Here is a 21,434-nt window from a genome sequence, read left to right as displayed (position 1 = left end):
GGTAGGGGCTATGGTGGCAACCCCTCTGTTGCGATTGATAGCTTATCAGTTGTGTTTGTTAGGCGGGCGTTTGATATTAAATGGTAACAAGTCCTCATATTAATCATGGCTGGCGTAACAGGGCAGGAGTAGAAAATGTAATCTCATCTTGAACTGGGGGTATGCGCCCTGGGCCCTCCTTCAACCTGCAGCTACCCCCACCCCCCCTAACTCCCTCCTCACACACATACACGCACACGCACATATATGCACACACATATATGCACACACACACACACACACACTTACACACACACACACACACACACACATACACACAAACACACACACACACGCACATAGATGCACACACACACACACACACACACACACACACACACACACACACCTATACACACACACAGACCCACACCTATACACACACACATACAAATACACGCACACACAGACACACACACACAAACACATAACACATACACACTTACTCACACTTCTCCCTGTCTCTCTCTCTCCCTTTCTCTCTCTCTTTCTCAGTGCTGATCCTCCCCGAGGGGCCTTGCAGTTCTGGAAAAGGGAGAGGGGAAATCTATAATCTAGCAGATGGCAGAGGATCTATGGGAAAGGCAGTAATCGAGGGGCTGGCGCTGACGAGCGTGTCCGCCTGCCCGCCCCGCCGCGCTGCCTTAAGCAGCGCTAAATCCACTCCCACCAGGTGCCACCGCTGCTCGCCCGAGTCGGAGCGCCAGTCGGTGGTCCCTCTCCTCCCTCTCTCCCTCTCTTTCTCTCTCTCTCTCTGTCTCTCTGGCTTGTGCGCGCTCTGGCGTTCTTTTGGCTGCCGGCATGGGTGCCACACAGGGTGCTGCGGCGGTGCGGAGGTGCCCTCCCGTATACCCCCCTCGAGCGTGTGTGTGTGTGTGTGTGCCAAGCGGCTGGCAAAGAGGAGGGGGGGGGGGTCTGTGGGTACGTGTAGGAGAACTGACTTTGTTACTTAGAAGAGGGAGAGAGAGGGAGAGAGAGAAGGAGAGAGGAAGAGAGAGAAGGAAGGGGAGCGAGTGATAGAGATGTCTCTGGAAGAGGGTAGGGTTTTGTTTACTGGATTGTAGAAATGTGACCCTGACAGGATGCAGTTTGGATTAAGACGAAAACACAAGCAGGCACATACACATGGACTTTTTTTTCTCTCTCTCTGTCTCTGTCTCTCTCTCTCTCGCTCTCATTCGCTCACTCTCACACACAGACATATACATACTACATTCTCAAACACACACACACACATGCACTGAGGACATTTTGTTTTGTTTTTTTACAAAAGAAAAGAGCCTCTCGATCTGCGCCACCACAGCAGAGCCCAAACAGAAGAGCCCCCTGTCTGTTCCATCACGTGCGAACAAAGCCTCAGATGACGGCGAGTGGAGCCAAGCATATCGGGGCAATATGAGCTCTGTTATTTATAATTAGAAATTATCTCCAGCGCCTCCAGCCCCCCCCCCCCTGCCCTCCCTCCCTCCCTCCGATCCCATCCTCCACCCCTTTCTGTCGTTCCTCACTCCTCGCTCGTCGCTCTAGCCCCTGCCGGCTGGGCCCTTTCCTCGGGAAGACACACATAAACAACAGCTCTCATTATGTGCACCGTTTCCTTCCCAGGCTCAAGGGAGGCCACATGAATAAGCCCCTCTAAGACGAGTCAAGAACCGGCCCCATAATGAAACCGCGAGCACCAAATCAGGCATTAAAATGGAGGAAAGGCCGCCTCGGCCCCTTGTGCGAATGAAGAAGGCGTCTGCGTTTTAGGTCCACGATCAGGGACGGTTTTTTCTGTTGCTGTTTATTTCGTTTTATTTGGCCGTTTTTAAAAGCCGTGCTAGCGCTTATCGCAGAATCGGTGCTGTGAGAGGCGAGGAGTCAGACGTTGTCCTTCAGCGTATGTAGTAGGCCCGTAACTGCTCACGACGTTTGTGCTGTTCCAACACAAGCGACGAACCACAGGGGAGTCTGCAAGGTGGGCGGCCTGGGTTTTTTTTCGCATATTTCTGCGTTCCAGGCACGTTTCTATCTAACACACACTATTTCCAAGCAAATTTGAACAAGGTTCAGTCTTCGAGTTAAGTGTTTTGCTCTCTGAATTGAATTAAAAGGAGAATTAACAGGCATTTTATCTATTGCGGAGAAAACAAGGGCATAGACTGATAATTAATAATTTGCTGTTGGAGCATGCTGCTTCAATTAGTCTTTAATTTTATGCATCCCTCCATCTGAAAATGAAAGTGTAATTGTATTGGTTGATGTATCAGTCTCAGCAGAGATGATGCATAAATTGCTGGAGAAGTGTGACAAGTGGCTTTTTTTCCCCTCATCGCTCTCCTTCCTGGTACCTTGCGAACTTGCTCTGCGCTCTCTCTCTCGCTCGTTCATTCGTTCGCCCTCCTCCTGCCATCCCTTGCTCTCTCTCTATCCCTCGTTCCCCCCCTTCTCTACCCTCCTCGTCCCTGGCAGAGGAGCGCGGGCACAATGAAAACACTCTGGCGTCTGGACTATGGAACCAATTGTCACGCTGGGAGGAAGGCAAATCAAATCTCACGGCAGCGACTAAGCAAGGAGATTGCTTTTCCTCTCCTCTCCCGGCTCCGCTCCGCACCGAACCGCACCGCACCGCACCGCGCCGCGCCGCGTCGAGCCCTGTGGATGCCTGTGCCCTCATCGCAGGCGAAGGGGTTTGGGATGGGGATGAGGTGCCAGTGCTGGATGTTGAGAGGAGGCTTATAGCGGACATGCATAAGTGGATGTGTGTGTGTGTGTGTGTGTGTGTGTGTGTGTGTGTGTTTGTGTGTGTGCCGGTAGAGGGGTTGTCTCGGATGGGTTGTATTGGATGTGTGTGTGTGTGAGTGTGTGGTGTGTGTGCATGTCGGTAGAGGAGTTGTATTGGATGGGTTGTATTGGATGTGTGTGTATGTGTGCTTATAAGTGTTTGTATGAAGGGAGGTGAACTGTTACATTGAACATGAATATGTGCCTGTACTGTATGTATGTTAATGTGTGTGTATGTGTATGTGTGTTCATGAGTTGGTCTGTTGGGGTAGGAAGCTGGCTGGCCTTGGTGAAGGTCTCCTCTCCTTTCCTCTCTCCTTCTCTCTGCTCCCTCTCCTCTCCTCTTCTCTCCCCTCTCTCTTTTTCCTCTCCTCTCTCTCTCCTCCACTCTCCTCTCCCTCTTTCCTCTCCTCTCCTCTGGCCAGCAGTGGCAGTGGGCTGTCAGTCGTTGCTTTATGATTTACTCCCACCGGGGCCCCTCTGGTGCCGGGCATCTGAAACGGAACAATAATTAGGGGGGGGGGGGGGGGGGTTGAGTGACGCCGGCTTCCACAGTGGGGCTGTTCAGATCACAACAACATATTGTAGGAGCTGATTAAGGGGCCATTTGTGGTGGCCTTGCAGTAGCTGACCCCCCCCTCCCCTCCCCCCCAGGCCCGAAACCCAATCTGAGAGGAAGAGTTATCGACATGCCCTCCCCATTTGATGGTGGCCCAAGAGGGTAGCCATACAATACATTTCTTTACAGGAAGCAGCCACTAATGCACTGAGATGTTCGGTTCAAGCCACTTCCTGCAGGCCAAACAAGGTTATGCCCTTTATAGTGTTAGGAGTTAATGCCACTGTTCTCCGAGCTAGGCGACATGGCTACTTGGTGCTATAGCATGTATGTGGTGCTTGTGAAGTACATTTTCAGACTTTATCTGTTTTTCATACAAACTCACAATATTTTTTTTGTCGTCGGTGTTGACATTAGTAGCAACCAGAGGAAGTCATTTTTTTTCAGCACCAACTCGGGTTGCTAGGCGAATTAAACTATGTAAGAAGCTTTGACAAGGTTGGTCCCTAGTGAAGGACAACTATGTCATCTATCAAAATGTCGCCAAAAAGGAAAGAGAGAGAAATTGCAGCCCGAGAGGCCCCTTTACACTCTTTCTCTCTCTCTCTCTCTCTTTCTCTCTATCTCACTCACACACACACTCACACACCTCTGTGCCAGTGAGGACTGGAGTAAGACAGGGAACAGTGGTATTCACAGCACAGGCTCTCAATGCCTCAGTCCTCACACAGCGCAGATGGAGGGTAGGAGGTATTATATAGCGCAAATATACGCCAGCATCCGTCACAATATACAACAACACGCCCCCTCACCTACCCACACAAACCCACCCACTCACCCAGAGAGACCATGTAAATGCACCACCAGCCTTCTAGGGCAATTACGGGCACTAGCAGTAGCGGTGGCTCCTGTGTGGTTCAGGGGTGTAGGAAAGGGTAGTGTTTTGTAGGGGGGGGGGGCATATTTGTATACTGCTTCTTTAATGAACCCCCCCCCCCCTCCCCCCGGCCCTTGTTTCGGTCTCCCCACGCTGTGTTCATTAGTCTCCATCTCTGGGTGCCCCTGCAGCCGAAGCCGAGAGCCTCCGTAATGAGTCCACTCAGGGACCACAGTAGAGCACAGGTGGCATGTTCAGCCCACAGAAAGGAAAAAAAAAGAAATGAAAGACGAGCAGAGGGGAGGAAGGAAAAAAAAAGGTGAAATATATATTTAAATATCACGTGCTGTACCCCCAATGCGCAGGCTGCCGCAATAATTGCCTATGCCAATTACTTTGATATTAATGGACTCAGGCCGGACAGTAACAAAGGGAGAGACAAGTTACCTTGTGAGTCGCGGGTAGAACAAACAGTCCACGCTCTAAATTAAGGTTCGCTAATACAATGTTAATTAAAATGGCTTTTTACAAATGATCTCCCTGATAACAATGAGTTAAGGTTTAATTAGTAGTGCGGCAAAAAGGTATGGTGCTCACTGGACCCTTCATGGGGTCTAGATTGCGTCGCACGTACACACAAATCTCAATCAGCGGCCTGCGTCACCGTCGCTGGTAATTAAAATATTATCTAGCTGTTGGGGGTTAATTGCAAATCAGGGAAGGTAACGCCGTACACAGTGTTTCACTTGTAGGTCACGCTAGATGTTCGCGACTTCCCGAAGTGAACTAGTTTTTGAGCTCGGCTATTTGTTACAGTCCTCAAATAATAGTAAGGAGATGGGACAATACAATATGTCCAGGAAGGAAGTGTTAATTCAGCACGGCTTGTGTTGTTGACGCCTGAAGTAACGGAGCACCAAAAGCAAAGGCTGCACTCCACTCATTTTCGTTGCCTTCATTAACAGTCTGTCACATTTTCTAAAGACCATAACAGGTCACTGGTAATTACTTGTTTTTGCGGATGAAAACAAAAGAACAGTGTGTCGACTTCGATAGTGTGATGCATTCCCTCTCTGTCTGTCTCTCTCTCTCTATCTCTCTCTCTCTCTCAGATCTGAGGGATGAAATCTCTGATTAATTCACCCCACCTGCGCTCGCCTCATGTTTTTAATTGTGTGTGTACGCTCGCAGAGGTTGCACTGTGGAGAATACAAACCTGCTCCCCATTAACAGGGGATGAAAGCGGGAGCAGTTGTGTTTGTTTGTGTGTGTGTGTGTGTGTGTGTGTGTGTGTGTGTGTGTGTGTGTGTGTGTGTGTGTTTGTAGGGGTGTGTGTGTGTCAAATCAAATGCTCAGTGGTGTTTGCAAACTGAGGGACGGCCGTGTCTTGTGGCATCCAAACAGATAAATGACATCATCATACCGTGACCTTTTGTCTCAGCGTCTCCTCTGTTTGAGTCATTTCATTATGTTATTTTGATGGGTAGACTTCACCCCGAGAGAGACCATTCTCTTGTGTGTCTGATTATGTCTCAAAATTGGGAAAAGTTGAACCCTACCGAGGACATGGTGGGTGTGTTTTTTTTTCCTCAGGAGGAGAATGCCTACGGCTTATCAGAATTCAGAGTGAGACTAGCATCCAGTGTTTATCCCTTATTCAGTGTGACTGGCCGGTATCTTTGTTTACTGAATAACCAGCGCTGCTTCCATGGTTCTCCCGTAGCTAATTGGCAGGATGTGTGTGGATGCATAGCAGGCATATGCGCCGCAAATAGCCGCTGTGCTAATATTTGATTACAGTAATTGGGTTTTTTTGACCACTGTGGGCCCTCTCCACCCTATTGCTCACCAGGAACAAAATGAAATAAAAAATGAAAATCCCATGAATGCAGGAAAAAGTGTTGACGGGTGAGAGATGCCTTTGAACTCCCATCTTCAATGTGGGTCAGATATCCGTCGTATGCATATTCTACCAGCCTTTTCATCTGCACTTGCAAAAGTTAAAAATCCCCTGGCATGCTGTTAATTTCTTCCCTCTTAAATGTGTTTCTTTAATATTTATATATTAATATCCTCTTTAAAATGGTGCGAAAATACTTCATTAAAAAAACAGCCAAGGTATCTCACACTCTCCTCTCCTCACTCTGTCCTCTCTTTTTTCTCTCTCTCTCTCTCTCTCTCTCTCTCTCTCTCTCTCTCTCTCTCTTACTTCCTTCTTTTTTTCACTTGATGCGTGGTCCTCCCTAATGACTCCATTTTGAAGACTGGCCTGAGTGAATATGGAGGGGGGGGGGCTGCTGGAGAGAGTGTGGGGGGGGGGGGAGGAGAAGGATGGGATAGGGAGGTGCAGTGTGTGATGGTTCACTGTGCCACTCTGCTCTACTCTGAGTTGGCTGGGTGTGCTTTGAAAGAGAATAGATTCTGCCTTTGAAAGCTGAGGCAGCTCACCGGGGCCTTTGTGTAAAATAACATTTCAATTGAAAGGCAATTACTGGTAACATTATTTTGGTCCCTATGTAATTAAATGCATCTCTGTTTTTTTCTCCTCCTTTCTCTCTCTCTCTCCCTCCCTCTCTCCCTTCATCCCTCCCCGCCTCCATCCTTCCCCTACCCCTCTTTCCTTTACTCTCCTCCCTATCTTTTTTACAGACCGAGAATTATTCCATTGACACCAGTTATGTAAACAGCAGAGCACATCTGATTAAAAGGTATGTTTAGAACATTTCTGTGCATATTCACAGTTAAATGTTCAGATGGTAGATATGTAAAAGCTGCCGCATGTCAGTGCTTCTTGCCAACTTCCTCTGCAGTTAGCATCCACGGGAGTTCAAGCTCTCCTTTAAATTTTCTATGAAATAATTCATTCAATATTTTAAAGGATTTTTGCAAAGTGATTAATAATTCCATGTGATCTCGATCATGGCACAACTTAGACTGTTAGTTAACACCAAAGATATGCAGCCCAAGTTGGCTTGCAACAGCGTTCACATGTCAAAAGAAAAAGTAGAGTGTGAATCTGGCAAAAAATGTAAGTAACTGTGGAATGTTTCCAAATATGTGAAGATATCTTTGTGAGAATATCAGTTGAGACCTCTCTTTTGTGAGTGCAAGCGACAGGCTTAGCAGTGGAGGGTCTCTTTGAGACTTTGGAGGATTGAGTCACATTCCTGGCTTAACTGACACAGGATTTCAGGTTAGGATGGGGTGAAGACAGGTCCAATAACCCTTCTTTTCCCACCCCTCCCCCCTCCACACACACACACACACACACATACCGCACCCCTTGAGAAAAGCCACGGGTGCTTTGAGTCTGAGCTCTGCCCCGAGACCTGTAATTTGCGTCTTACCTGGAGCTTAGGACAGAACAATCCCTGTTCTCCCTCTTCTTTGAGCATGCATGCTTCTTCTCTTTTTTTTTCCTCGGAGGGGGCCATTATGCCAGTTTCCCCTCTGAAAAGCGTCCCTGTGTTTGTACTAAACAAAGGGCATTCATGTGGCGGCTGGGCCCGAGCACCACAAAGAAATCCCCTCAGGAGCTCCAGTGCCTGTGGTCCGGGACAGGTGCAATTACGCTGATAACATCAGAGGACCGCCGTGGCCTCTGCTGCCGCCCGGGCCCAGCCTACCCCCAGCCTGCCCCCAGCCTGCCCCCCCGCCTGCCTGGACGGTGGGTGGAGGGGGTGGTTGGAGGGGCCCCTGTCTCCACCTGCAGAGCGACAAAGGGAGAGATGCACTTCTGCGTCATCCTCCTGTGGTAGTCGCAGGAAGGCCTCCGTCACCCCCCCCCCCCCCCCCCACCACCTAAAAAAAGAGGTGACGCCAAAGTCACCGAGAAACACGGCCCTTTCGGTTTGTCATCCGCCGCCATCACAGGCAGCAGAGAGACAAGTGAAGAAATAGAATGTGAGGAATCAAAAAAAAAAATGATGTGACACAGTTTAGCCTCAGTCTGGTAGTTCTCTGTGGGGGTCATGACTAATGTCTGGGCCTGGAGAGCAGAGCGCTAGCTTCTGTCTCTGAGCTACAGGTTTCATCACACGGTTTCCTGCAAATCAATGGCCGCGCTGCTGCCATTCATCTTTTTTTCCTTCGTTTTCAAAAACAGCTGCAGTTTTCTGAGTCGGTAATAGATCTAAAATAGAAGTTCCTCCTCCTCTTCGCCGGCAGCCTTGCAGGAGTACACATTGTGAAATGGATCCCGACACCTGACCTCGGCCTGATCAATGCAGAAGTAAACAAATGACGTCAGCAGAGGAGAGGGTTTTTTTTTTTCTAATTTCCAGTCATTTTGTTTTTTTTTTGTTCAAGGACTTTGCTATGATTTCTCTTGGAATCACACACACTGCAGAGCTCAGGGAGTGTAGTGAGCAAACAAGGAAGTGAGAGAGAAGCTATGAAAGAAAGGGGGGGAGAAAGAAAGAGAGAGAGAGGGAGAGAGAGAGAGAGAGAGAGAGAGAGAGAGGGGGTGGGAGAAGGGGGGAGAGGGTGAGCACCTGAAAGAATCTGATGTGACAGGAAATCACTTCCACCTCCAACCCTGTCTCTTTTCTCGCCCGCAGCACATCGACGTTCAAAGACATGGAGGGCAACAGCCTCAAGGACAGCGGTCACGAGGAGAGTGACCAGACCGACAGCGAGCACGACGTCCAGCGAGGCCACTACCACGACACGGCCGTCAACGACGTCCTAAACATGACCGTGCAGCCAAACGGCGGCCAGCTACAAGACCAAGGTAAGCAACCCCCTCTTCCTTCTCCTCCTCCTCCTCCTCCTCTTCCTCCTCCTCCTCTTTTTCGTGTCTGCACAAGCCTCGGTAAACCACCCCTGTGATCTGTCCGATACTGTGGCCAGTCTGCTGATTCGACACGGGGTTCCGGTTTCGGCCGGGCCCGCACCTCGGTGTCGTTTCACACTTTGATGTGCCCCGGCTAATGCGGAAGGATATGGCTTACTCCAGCTCCCCTTTGATTCGGGGCTCACTAACATTATCGACTGGCAGCCAGCCGGCGTCCGCCCGTGTACGCTGGGCCGGCTGTGGCGCGTGGCCCTCGCCGGAGTCGCTCCAGCAGCGGCAATTAGGCAAACAAAAGGTGGAAGGTGGGCCGATTTGCATACCGCGATGACTCCCTCATGCATTATTCACAGCCGATCACTTAGTCGGGGAATTAATGTTGATGTTTCTTTTTGGAGGCCCCCTTCTAAAAAAGACATCGGATTCACTGGCAGCAGCCAGTAGAGGTGTGTGTGTGTGTGTGTGTGTGTGTGTTTGTGTGTGTGGTCTCTCAATATCTATTTGGTTTGTTTTTGTGTTTGTTATTGTTGGGGACTGGTTGCACTGAGGCTGCCCAAATGATGTCATGTTGAATACACTGAGTCAAGAAGAGCCAAGGGCTTAAGAATGGCTGGAATGAACTTGTTCCCTCCTATGGGATCTGAAACAATGCCTTCTGCAGCAAAAATAGCTACATCTAAATAAGAAGAAATTGGACATAAAATATAGTTAATCCTCATGATTAACTCAAGCCGTTGAATTAAATGCCCATTTATGTACTGTTTTAATTAAAAATCTCAACTTAGGGGGAGAAAGGACTGAGAAAATTGAGGGAGAAAAAAAATGAGCATTCTTTTTTTTTTTGCGGAAGTGGAAGCAGAGCAGAGTCTGTGCTGCACGGGTTTAATCAATCATGGTGAGCTCGGGTTCATGATTTCTGTAGCTTTTAGCTTATCTGACTTGTTTTACTGTGCATTGAGACCCTGCCGAGGGGCAGTGGGAAAAGTCTAATGAGAGAGAGGCGCCAGGCAAAAGAAATCACACTCTGGTGAGAAATGTGCTATAACAGCTACGAAATTATTCATCAGACAAGGACTCATTTTTTTTCCCAGGCATGTCCCAAACCATACAGAATTGGCAGGAGTACCAATTAGCCTCTCGTTGAAGCCCCCCGCATGTCCCCCTGTGGCTGCCTCGCCTGGCTAATTAACTAGTCACCATTTTCCTTCTGAGGTATCGTCGGATAGATGGATACCTGACAGAGGAGGTCCCAGGTGACCCGGGAGCCATCTTCTGCTCTAAACCAGGCACTGGAGTCTCCTTCCCTCCGGAAACGCCGCCATATACTACTTTTTTTGATTTGGAATATATTATCCAAAATGGCTGGCTCTCCGAGTGGAGAGTACGAGCGTTTCCTCCTAGGGACGGCGCACTGTTATGAGGATCTTTTAGCGGTTGGAAAGTGCTGCCACAGCTGCCTTAACTGTGGGGGACACTAATGAACGATGATTAGCGACTTTGTGACTTTTGCTCCGACTGTATAATCTCTCGAGCCGAGAAGAAATACCAGCGTCTGTGAAATGCGGGCTGACAGGACTATTCAGCGCTGGCCAATCGCTGGACACAATGAGAGAAAAGGAGAGAGAGGGAGAGATGGTGGTGGTGGTGGTGTGGGTGGGTGGCGGGAGGGGGGGGAGGGGGGGGCAAAAATTATCGTGGAGAATGACTGCAGCCTTCTCTGCACAGCTTCCTGTCATTAGCTCGCTATATAAGGAGCTGTTTTTCAGTTAGCCAATAAGACCAGCACGCTCGGACAACACACACACACACACACACACACACACACACACACACACACACACACACACACACACACACACACACACACGCACACACACACACACACACACACACACACACAGAGAGAGAGACAAAAATAAGCAGTGGTGATGATAAGCGGGTTGAACAATGGCTCCCCACACAGTGGGACACTGTTTTTGACCAAATGCCATTAGGCGGTGACAAGCCTCAGATGGTAATACAATTTGGTGGGCCTCTGATTCATTTTATTGCGCTGTTTCTCAAAGTCCCCGTTACAGCACAGCATCAGGCCCTGTATCTCCTAATGGAAAAAAGACAGAGCAATGTGGAGAGAGCAGAGGAAGGGAAAATGGCTCCATTTGCCTCCGCCGCCACATTGTCCTCCGAGGGACCCTAGTGTCCACGTTACTGGCTCGGCTCCTCCATAATGAGGCACGTTAATAATTATAAAATGAATTGACCGGAGGCCCCCGTTCACGTGCCGAAGTGTAATGACATGGCGAATGGAGCTGCGCTAGCAGGGAGCTCGCTCTCAATGGTCTAATTACACATTGAGAGGACATGATGGGCTCACCAATCCTGAAGTGGTACGAGCCGCCATCGAGCCTTGTCTCAGCCTAAGACGAGACCCCTTAGAGCCGTGAGCTGGAAATATTGATCGTGAGATATTATAGGGAGGGCGAATCATCGCTTGTGTGCTCTAACGTGATTTGTGAGATGTACTGTAAAGAAAATGCGAAATTTTTTCTTATATGCACCAGGAACAAGATTAAAAAAAAGACATCTATTCTCAGGATGAAAGATATCTGTTCTCAGGATGATGCACAATTGTATATATTTTCTGGGGTCAGTTAGTGTTACTGTCGTCAGAGCTTCAGATCTGCTGTTTGGCTCTTTGTGTTGCGAGGAAATCAGCTTACACTGCAGTTGCCAAAGGACACAGATCCTGATGCAGACCCCTTGTTCTTACTTGTTGTTATTTTGCTGAAATGTGCGAGTTGGAAACAAACAGCAGTCAGGCAGTCAGGCGGTGAGGGAGGGAAGGAAGGAAGGAAGGAACAGGACAAGGAAGGAGGGAAGGAGGGAAGTAATGTACACGTCCCCCGGGCCCCCTTCTGCACTGCAAATATTTACTATTCTCACAGCGCCACGTCAAGGTGCCGTTCACACGGGGGAGCGCAGATTTACTGCTGTCGTAAGACGCGCACCCTTTCACACACCACACCCCCCCCCCCCCTCAGACACACACACACACACACCCCTCTCTCTCACACACACACACAAACACACACACACACTTCCCCCCGCCTATCCCTACCCCCTGTTTTCCCCCGTGCGAGACGGGAGTGTGGGAATCTGCGGAAGAAAAAATGGCCACTTGAGAGACGTTGCCCACAATGGAACGCAGCTTTTCCGCTGGTGAATCTATTACCATTGTCCACTTCCTTCCCCTTCGCCTTTTTACGCATAAAAAAAGAGAGCTCAATAGCTCAAGCCGTCTCCGAGGATGCAGGCAACAACAACACAATGCATGTATAGGAATAGCCCCGTGCCCCCACACACCTGTGCATTGAGCAGTGCGCATCCAGCCGCTTCTTTTTATTAGTCCATTTGTTTATTTATTCGTCAGTGCGGCGCTGTGTGTTTGCAGAAGAAGCGGATCAGAGGCAAATAGAGTGCAGATCCCCCCCCATACCCCCCCACCCCCTCGTCTTATGTGCACTGCAACAGTCAGGGCAGATGTGGGGGTTTGAGGCTGCAGTATTTTGACATATGGAGCGTGGCTGTTTCTCCCCGGCTTAAAAGGCCCCCCCAGCCTCTCTTCTCTCTGTTTTTTTTTACTGCAGCCTTCAGCAGGCGCGGCAATCAAAGGTGCCGAGGCGCTTCTCGTGCAAATGGAGCGAGGTTGCAGGGGTCCGCCGGCGTGCCTTTGTCTCAGCCCCAGATCCGTATTGTCAGGGCTGTTGGCTAGACACAGCAGGCACTCCCATCTTCCCCGCAGCCAAGCAGCTAACTGTCACCATAAAGATCTCTCTCTCTCTCTCTCTCTCTCTCTCTCTCTCTCTCTCTCTCTCTCTCTCTCTCTCTCTCTCTCTCTCTCTCCCCTCCTCCACCTCCTCCTCCCGCTGCTGCTTCCATCTTAGGCACTTCCATTGGTACTGGTGGTGGCTCAATTTGCAGCTGGCTGGGTACGGGCTTGATTCTGTCATGCCCCCCCCCTGGCCTTCCCCACACCCTCACACACCCCTCCCCCCCCACACCCTCACACACCCCCCTCACCCCCCCACGAGTCTTCTCCTCATCAATCCATCGGTCCCCATGGGGCATGTTCCTCCGCCGCCGCCTCGGGACGCTCGCACTGTTCGGGCGTCGTCGGATCAGCCACCAGGGCCCTGCTGCCCCTAATTGATTTCAAGTGGAGTTTTTTTTTTCCTACTCTCTCTCTCTCTCTCTCTCTCTCTCTCTCTCTCATTTCTCAGTTCATCTTCCCTACTGTCTCTTACACTCTTACATGTCTGGGAGTATCTTGGTCCCTACCCACCACACACACGCACACACATCTCCCCTCCCCTCCCCTCAAAGTGTAAAAATAAAGGAAGCCAGAGAGTTCAAGATTAAGAAAGGAATGAGATAGAGAAAGATATATACATATACATGTATATATATACATACAGTATATATATGTAGACAGAGAGAGAGAGAGAAAGAGAGAGAGAGAGAGATACAGGAGACGGAGTGAGAACCCACACCTGCAAACTTCGAAAAACTGCCAATGAAGTGACTCACATCCTTTGGCATCCTTTTTCACTGAATGAAAGAAGTGGTGGCAGCGGCAGAGAGAGAGAGAGAGAGAGAGAGAGAGAGTGAGAGAGAGAGCGAGAGAGAGAGAGCGAGAGAGAGCGGGAGAGAGCGAACGGCGCGTCAGTGTGCCCTAAATTCAGTCTGGGGAGCATTTGGAGTTTGCCTTGCTCTGATCTACTAATGAAAAACGCTGACAGGTGTCAGAAATCGAGACGGCGTGCGAGAAAACAGCACTCGCGCTGACAACCTGCGAGCTGAGCTAGGAGTGTCTCGTACGCACGCTTCTGGTGGGGGGGGTTGTGTTTTTTTTATTTTTTATTTTTTTTAAAGCTGAGTGGACTGCTGGGGGTGTAGGAGGTAGTGATGGTGGTGGTGGGGGGTGGGGAGGGGGGGCGCGAGGGGGGGTAGGACGAGAGAGACAAACATGACAGGCCGCATCTCTCCTCGCTTCTACGCTGCATCGCCTACGGATGCATCCTGGGAGCTGAGCTGAGCTGCATTGGGAATAAATATTAGCATTTGATTGAATCGTGTGTGCGCGGCTCGCATGGCATTCCTGCGTGAGTGAGGCCCATGCCTCGCTCATAAGCTTTAAAGGGGTCAGTAACGGATAGGGCATGCTTGGACCTCGAGTTCAATTCATTTTCTTTAATTTATTACATTGGCATGATATGGTCCCTCAAAATTCCCACTCCTAAGAATAGAACTGTGATCTATTGGTTTTGTTCTGCTTTGGTACGTTTCGTTCTCCTATTATTATACAGTACGCTCTCTATAGAACTCACATGGGCGCTCGCTGAGAACCGTGTGTTCTGTGTGCCTCCTTGTTTTATTTTGTCAGTGTTTTGTCTTTGTCCAATGGGGGAAAAAAACAAGGTCTTGCCCTGAGCACAACACAACAAGCACAGAGCGTCTTCGCCTGGGTCACATGACTCAACCCCCCCCCCCCCCCCACCCCCCCTCTCAGAAGCGCCGCCATCATCTCTCCCAAGCCCCCTTCTCAGTGCATTTAATCAGCTGGAGAGAGCTGCTTATCTTCGATGCACTTGTTATGGATAGCGTATTGAACGTATCAGAGGGGAAAAATAGGAACAGTTCATTATTTTCCGGGGTCGGGCGAAAATGAGGCTGATGGATCTCGTCGTGAGCCTTCCACTGACAGCTCATTTTCCCAGACAGTTAGAAGCGAGCGCGGGCCCTCGGCTGAGGAGTCGAAAATGGAGCGCGCCCACTCGCCTAGCGTTACCGCCGCCGCCGCCGCCGCCGTTGTGCCTTCCATTGCTTATTCATGACGTTGTCGCGGCAGAGAAAAGGTGTGTTAATCATCATTCCCGCTGGAGGGAGAGAGAAAAAAAAAGAAATAAAAGGAAAAAAAAGAGAGAAAAAAAAGCACCACACACAACTGAATCCCGGGGGTTGTTTGTCGGAACATGTGCGCGACTTGCCGACGATTCTTTCAGGGGATGAGCTAGAAGGGGCTCGAGGATCAGGCTGCGTCCTGAGCCAGTGAAAGGGAGATTAGATGAAGGTAATATTCGAAGGAGAGGAGAGGAGGGGTGGGGTGGGTGTGTGTGTGTGTGGTGGTATGTGTGGCTTGATAGGCTCCGCTGGCGCCAGCATCTAAACCCTATTTGTGCATTATTGAGACAGGCGGTGAGCAAGGGAGCGGGAGTGCCTGTGCGCGTGTAAAGGTTAATGAGAGACGGAGAGAGGGAGATGCAGACAGGGGCCGTATGAAAAAGCAGAAAGGGTGAGAAAGAGAGCGTGAAAGATAGAGGGAGGAAGACACACACACACACACACACACACACACACACACACAGATATGCACCACCTGATTTGAGCTTTCCTTGCAGTCAGACTGTGAAACTACTGTACCTATGTAGACTGCGAAAGGGACACATAGTCTCCACTCATCCGCCACAAATCCTCTATTGCTACCTGAAACAACCCCCCAGCCTGATCTCCACCCCCCCCCCCCCTAACCACCCCACCCTGCTCCCCCTTCCCAGCCCTCCTCTCCCTGGGCACCAAATTACAACCCCGGGCCCATCTGCTCCAGGCTCTAGGCTCTAGGCCTGGCCCCTCTCCAGCCCCGGCATCACTCACCGGCCGCCTGCCCACAGGTAACAAGCCTCCGGAGCCGAAGCCTGGCCGCCTCTCGAGGGCATCTCCAGAGCCAGAGGCTCGGGGGCCCTCGCCGGCCGGCACTGTCCGTCCGGGCGCGCTAATCATGACATAAGCAGTGGTCAGCTCCTCCTGAGCCCCACAGAAGCTCTGGTCAGGGCCCAGGTAATGAGGGGCTCAAGGATATAAACAAGCAAGCAAAGACACGCAGACACAAACAAGACAAAAAAAAAAGGAATCTCAACGCTTGCAGAAATAGCATCTAAATAAAGATGCTGAAAGGAACTTGGTGGAAGGCAAAGCTGTGAATTGGGGTGAATAGTGTGTGTGTGTGTGTGTGTGCGGGTGGGTGGTGTGCGTGCGTGCGTGTGTGTGTGTGCTTAGAGGGGGGACAAGGTGAATAGAAAGAAAAGAGTGGGGGAAAAAAAAGACAATTGTCTGCAGCCGAAGGAGGTAGCTCACAAACAGAGGCGAAGCAGAGCCTCCCTGTCAGCGTGATGAGGATGGGATCAGACAGGGCTACACAGGCTGCCAAACCAGGGGGGAGGCATGGGGCTGGGCTGGGATGGGATGGAGGGCACTCTGGCTCCAGGGAGCCAGGAGAGGGGGGGTAGTAGAAGACGAGGCGAGTGCTAGCGACCACCCCCCCTCCTCCCCCCCTCACCATCCCTCTCCTCCTCCCCCCTCTCCTGGAGGCTCCTTGGCTGCTCTGACTGTAGCACGCGGCCCTGGAGCAGACGGAGTGGGGCTGTGTGGAGTGACTGAACTCCATTAGGCTGCCATCACAGTCCCTCTGTAGCACGCTCTCTCTCTCAAAGCAGAGCGAAACAGAACAGAGCAGAGCAGAGCAGAGCAGAGCTACACACACACACACACACACTACCGCCCCCTCATCCACCGCATCGCCAAACTCCAACCATCACAGGCCCTGTGTACCACACGCTCTCTCAAAGCGACGCAAAAGCAGAGTAGAGCAGAGCTACCAACACACACACACACACACGCACACCACCACCACCCCCTCATCGGCTGTGCCGCCAACCCCAACCATCACAGGCCCTCTGCAGCATGCTCTCTCAAAGAAGAGCACATGCAAAACAGAGCTACCGACACACGCACACACACTACCCCCTCATCTGCAGCACAGCCAACGCCAACCATCACAGGCCTTGTGTAGCGCACGCTGCTCTCTCAAAAGCAGAGCAATGCAAAGCGGAGTAGAGCCACCACCACCATCACCACCACCACCCCCTCATTATCTACACTGCCAACTCCAACCAGCACAGGCCTTGTGTACCGCACGCTCTCTCAAAGCAACACAAAGCAGAATAGAGCGGAGCCAAGCAGAGCTACCACCACCACCACCAACCCTTACACCACCCTTGCGGTGCCCCAGATGATGTGGCAGCTGGAGAATAAGTGTGTGGGTGGTGTTATTGGTGCTACGACGAGAGTGACCACGCCAGTATGTAAAGTCTGTCCCCTATAGAAAACGAGAGAGGGGGGCGTAGGGCGTTAAAGGAAACGGACTTAGCCTGTGTGATTACGAAAGGACAATGCGGAAGATGTGTGGCGAGCGCAGGATTGACGGACGGGAGAGGCAGCCGGTCAATTGTCTCTTTTTCCCTCCGCCTCCCCAACTCTCGCCCAGTGCTGGAGGATTTAGCGCCGCCTCTATAGTGGTTAAGGGAGAAAATCAGCTGTCTTCTGACGAGTACATTGTAGCCTACAGTTTTCTGTCTAGAATACAAAGAGACATTTATCACTGCAGCTGGAGAGAGTGAGAGAGAGAAGGAGAGAGGGAGAGAGGGAGAGAAAGACACATAGAGGGAAAGATAGATAGAGAGAGAGAGAAAGAGAGAGTGAGAAACGCTCTACTTTGCCGCATTGTATGCGCGTGCATGTGTGTGTGTGTGTGTGAGTGAGTGTGAGTGAGTGTGTGTGAGTGTGTGTGTGTGTGTGTATTTTTTCTCATACAGTACATTCCCTTACACGCATTCTGGCTAAAGCTTCATAGCAGTCCTCCCCACAGAAAATATACTGCTTTTATCTTCTCCCTACTCCCCTTTCCTCCAGCTGTCTCTTTTTATCGTTTTCCCATTTTTCTCACATTTCTTTTTTTCCCCTCCCTCTCTCTCTCCCTCCCTTTCTCCCTCTCTCTCTCTCTCTCTCTCTCTCTCTCCCTCCCTCATCACCTGTGTGCTGGTATTTACACAGAGACCCCCACCCCGTTCCCCCAATCCATTTCCGCCTGTGTGGAATCTGTTGCAGAAGCAGATTAAATGTCTTTCCTGCTGCGTATTAATTAGCGGCGAGACAAAAGTGTCTCCGAGCTAGTCGCTACCTTTGCCTGGCTCCGCTCGATACGTTCCCGTTCTTTATGTATATTCAATGAGAGATACGAGGCATACACTAGCGGTAGCGATGTTCTCTGTCATCTTGAAATCATTTGGAATGCAGATATTTCTGCACAGCGTGGGGAAACTACATAAGAGGTACATTCTCTCTCGCTTTCTCGTTCTCTCTCTCTCTCTGAATCTCTTTCTCTCTATCTCTCTCTCACACACTCGCAGACGCACACACTTACATGTACACTCACACACACACACACACACACACACACACTTACACGGGTACAACAGACAGGCCTGGCCCATAAAACATGGATGAAGGCAGATGTTAAGACGTGTCAGTCACTTTCGCAATGGGCGCAGGGAAAGAGCCGGAAGCGTCCGGCAGGCGTCTGCCGTCGCCCGGGTCCAAGGCTTATTCGTACGCAGGCCCTCGCCTCTCTCCGCCTGACCACACCACACCTCTCCTCCCCTCGCCTTCGCCTCCCCTCCGCCTCGTCTCGCCTCCGCCTCGCCTTGCCTCGCCTCCCTCCGCTTGAGTGTCCTCAGTCACCTTGCTCCGATGAGCTCAGCGTGTTAAAATTCACCATTTCCAGCGAGACTATCTCCCCTCCCGCACAAAATGACCGCGGCCGGGCCAGATTATCACCTATTGATGAAAGATTAAAGAGCCGGCAGAAGACGAGGAGATCAGTCGGGGCCCACGGATGCGGGGCGGCCCCTCCTACCTTGCCAGAAGGCCTGTGTGACTGCAGCTGATAAAGGCGGACTGCAGACGACCCCCCCCCCCCCCCCTTCCCAAACACACACGTACACACACACAAATACGCACACACACACTCAAACACACACACACACACACACACACACACACATATACACGTATAAAAGAAAACCTTTATGTGCAAATTCATTCGTCCGTCAAAGCAGGTACATTCCGCCTATGTTTATGCAACCTTTATTCCCTCTGGAGCAAACCAAGTCCCCTACCTCCACCCCACCCCACCACCACCCCCACAAAACTCAGGGGCTCGACTTTCAGGCTCTTTGTAATGCCAATAGAATATTTATCCTCCCTATTTCCATGTCATTGTTTCTTGCCTTTTCAAGGTTTCGCCGTGAACGAGAGCGGAATTCGATCAATTTGTTCTCCGTGCAGCCAATTAACCTTCATGATTTTAGGCCCTTGCCCCCCCCCCCCCCCGAACCCTCCCTATTTAAAAAAAAAGAAGAGGATAAAACATAATGGGTAAGGATGGCTGTTAAGTTTAACGGTGGAGAGGGAAGTGATTGAAAATGGGCTTTTTAATGATGTTCTGCTCCTTGTGCATGAGCCATTAAGGAACGCCGCGGGTCGCTTGGAAGCCAGTGGGGTTTAGGGGCCGGGGCCCAGGCCTGGGGGACAGAGGTGGGCGGGGGTGCTGGAGCAATGCTGGAGCAGGCCTTTCAGATCCACACACAGCCAAGAAACCCTCCCCATCCCATCCCATCCCCCACCCACTCCCACCACCCTGCCTCCACAAGTGCCCCCCTTCTCCTTCCCTCTGGGTCAAAGAAGTGTATGCGGAGAGGGAGGGAGGGAGGGAGGGTTTGGGTGGGTGGGTGCCCTCGTCTTTCTTTTTTCATTAGTGCCGTTATCAGGCTCGGCAATCATGGCAATAATGAAAGCCTCCTGAGAGGAGCACTCGTATTAGCACGACAATGGGGCCTAAAACAAAGAGAAACCTAATAAGTCTCCAGCCGAAGACGGACGCGGGCCAGCGAGCCCAGCTCTGCCCCGCTCTGCCCCGCTCCGAACAGACGTCTAATTTAATATCCTGCCACACGAGATGATTAGCCCACGTGACGCGCAGGCTTCCTTAAGGACGCGTCGCCGTGCCCTTCTCAGACATTGTTTGTGCCAGCTCTTTGAAGATGGCTGATACAGACCCCCCCCCCCTCCCCCCCCTCCCCCCCCTTCAACCCCTCCAGACCACTACACACACACACACACACACACACGCACACACACACACACACACGTGGTCCTTGGCTTGAAGTACAGTGGGCGCAGTGAGGTTCTTCTGCCTGACACAAAGTGTTATTCAGATGCTGAGTTGCTGAAGAACTACACGGCCTAAAATAACTCCTCGACCGCCATCAACCCACCCCTACCAACCCCCCTCTACACACACACACACACACACACACACACACATCTCGGAGTCTGTTTCCGCACATGTGCCAGATATGTGACAAAGGGAAGGAGGTGGCGCAAGGTCAGGCTGAACGCTGAACGCCGGAGACCCGTCACTTCTGCTCGGCTCCACCGCGCCTCGCCCTGCCACGCAGAAGGGCATTTAATGTCACAGATCAGCATGCCACCCACAGTGGGCACCAGACGCCGAGAGAGAGAAGAGAGAAGCGAGCCAATTACCGGCGCTTGTGCGCTACGCTTTTTACTCACGCGCTCTTGCCCACTCGCCCGCTCCCGCTCTCCCGCTCTCCCGCTCGCGCCACTCTCGCCCGCCGTTACATTACCCAGATCATAACATCGTGGCGCGATGTTTATCTTCCGACGGGTCGAACCCAAGCGCCTGTCAGGGCCGCTCTGTGTCGGCGGCCGTTGGCATCGGCGAGGCGTTGAGGTTTGTGTAGCGCGGCCTCTCATGTGTGAACAACGGAGAAGCAGGCAGAGAGAGAGAGAGAGAGGTCTGGTGTCTGGAGATGCCAAACAGAATGTACTTTGTTGTCTGTTGAGCAGAAACTCTCGCACCCGCGCTCTCCCTAACCCCCACCCCCCTCCTAATCCACCCATTCACACATACCCACTCAACACGCACACACACACACACACACACAGATGCACGGAGAGAATGTAAGCCTACGCTGTTCCGCCTCTTCCACCTAGCCAACTTTTTTTCCCCCTCCATTCCTGTGTCTGGGTTTGACACCGAGAGGCACCGCCGGTTCCGTTGGCCTAGCAGGGGCCTGTCCGTCATGTTCGCTGCACCAACGCACCTCTCTCTCTCTCTCTCTCTCTCTCTCTCTCTCTCTCTCTCTCTCTCTCTCTCTCTCTCTCTCTCTCTCTCTCTGTCTCTCTCTCTCCTCCGGGGTTTGGCTCGACTCGGCGCACTACGCCGGTCAGAGATAGAGAAGCGTGGGGGCCTGACATCTGACAGAGCACAACACTGCTGCGTTCAACCCTCCAACTCCGACACACACACACACACACACACACACACACACACACACACACACACACACACACATATACATGACTCTGCCACCCTCCATCGGGACAGGAGCAGTTCTTTTTAAGTTAAGCAATGCAGAAACTAG

The 21,434-nt window shown here is 51.2% G+C and overlaps 1 protein-coding gene across 2 annotated transcripts in view; it reads left to right on the top strand.

The window, feature by feature from the left end:
* pcdh19 (protocadherin 19) overlaps positions 1–21,434 on the top strand; it is a 64,819-nt gene that overhangs the window by 30,180 nt on the left and 13,205 nt on the right. For both annotated transcript variants that reach the window (XM_062525070.1, XM_062525069.1), the window contains exons 3-4: positions 6,891–6,949; positions 8,801–8,973. In XM_062525070.1, the coding sequence (XP_062381054.1) occupies positions 6,891–6,949; positions 8,801–8,973 (232 nt within the window). The remainder of the gene's footprint in view (positions 1–6,890; positions 6,950–8,800; positions 8,974–21,434) is intronic.

This window comes from Sardina pilchardus, chromosome 21, assembly GCF_963854185.1.
Source record: "Sardina pilchardus chromosome 21, fSarPil1.1, whole genome shotgun sequence".
Lineage (NCBI taxonomy): Eukaryota > Metazoa > Chordata > Actinopteri > Clupeiformes > Clupeidae > Sardina > Sardina pilchardus.
Note: the sequence above shows the minus strand (reverse complement) of the source record. Positions and strands in the feature narration are given on the sequence as shown.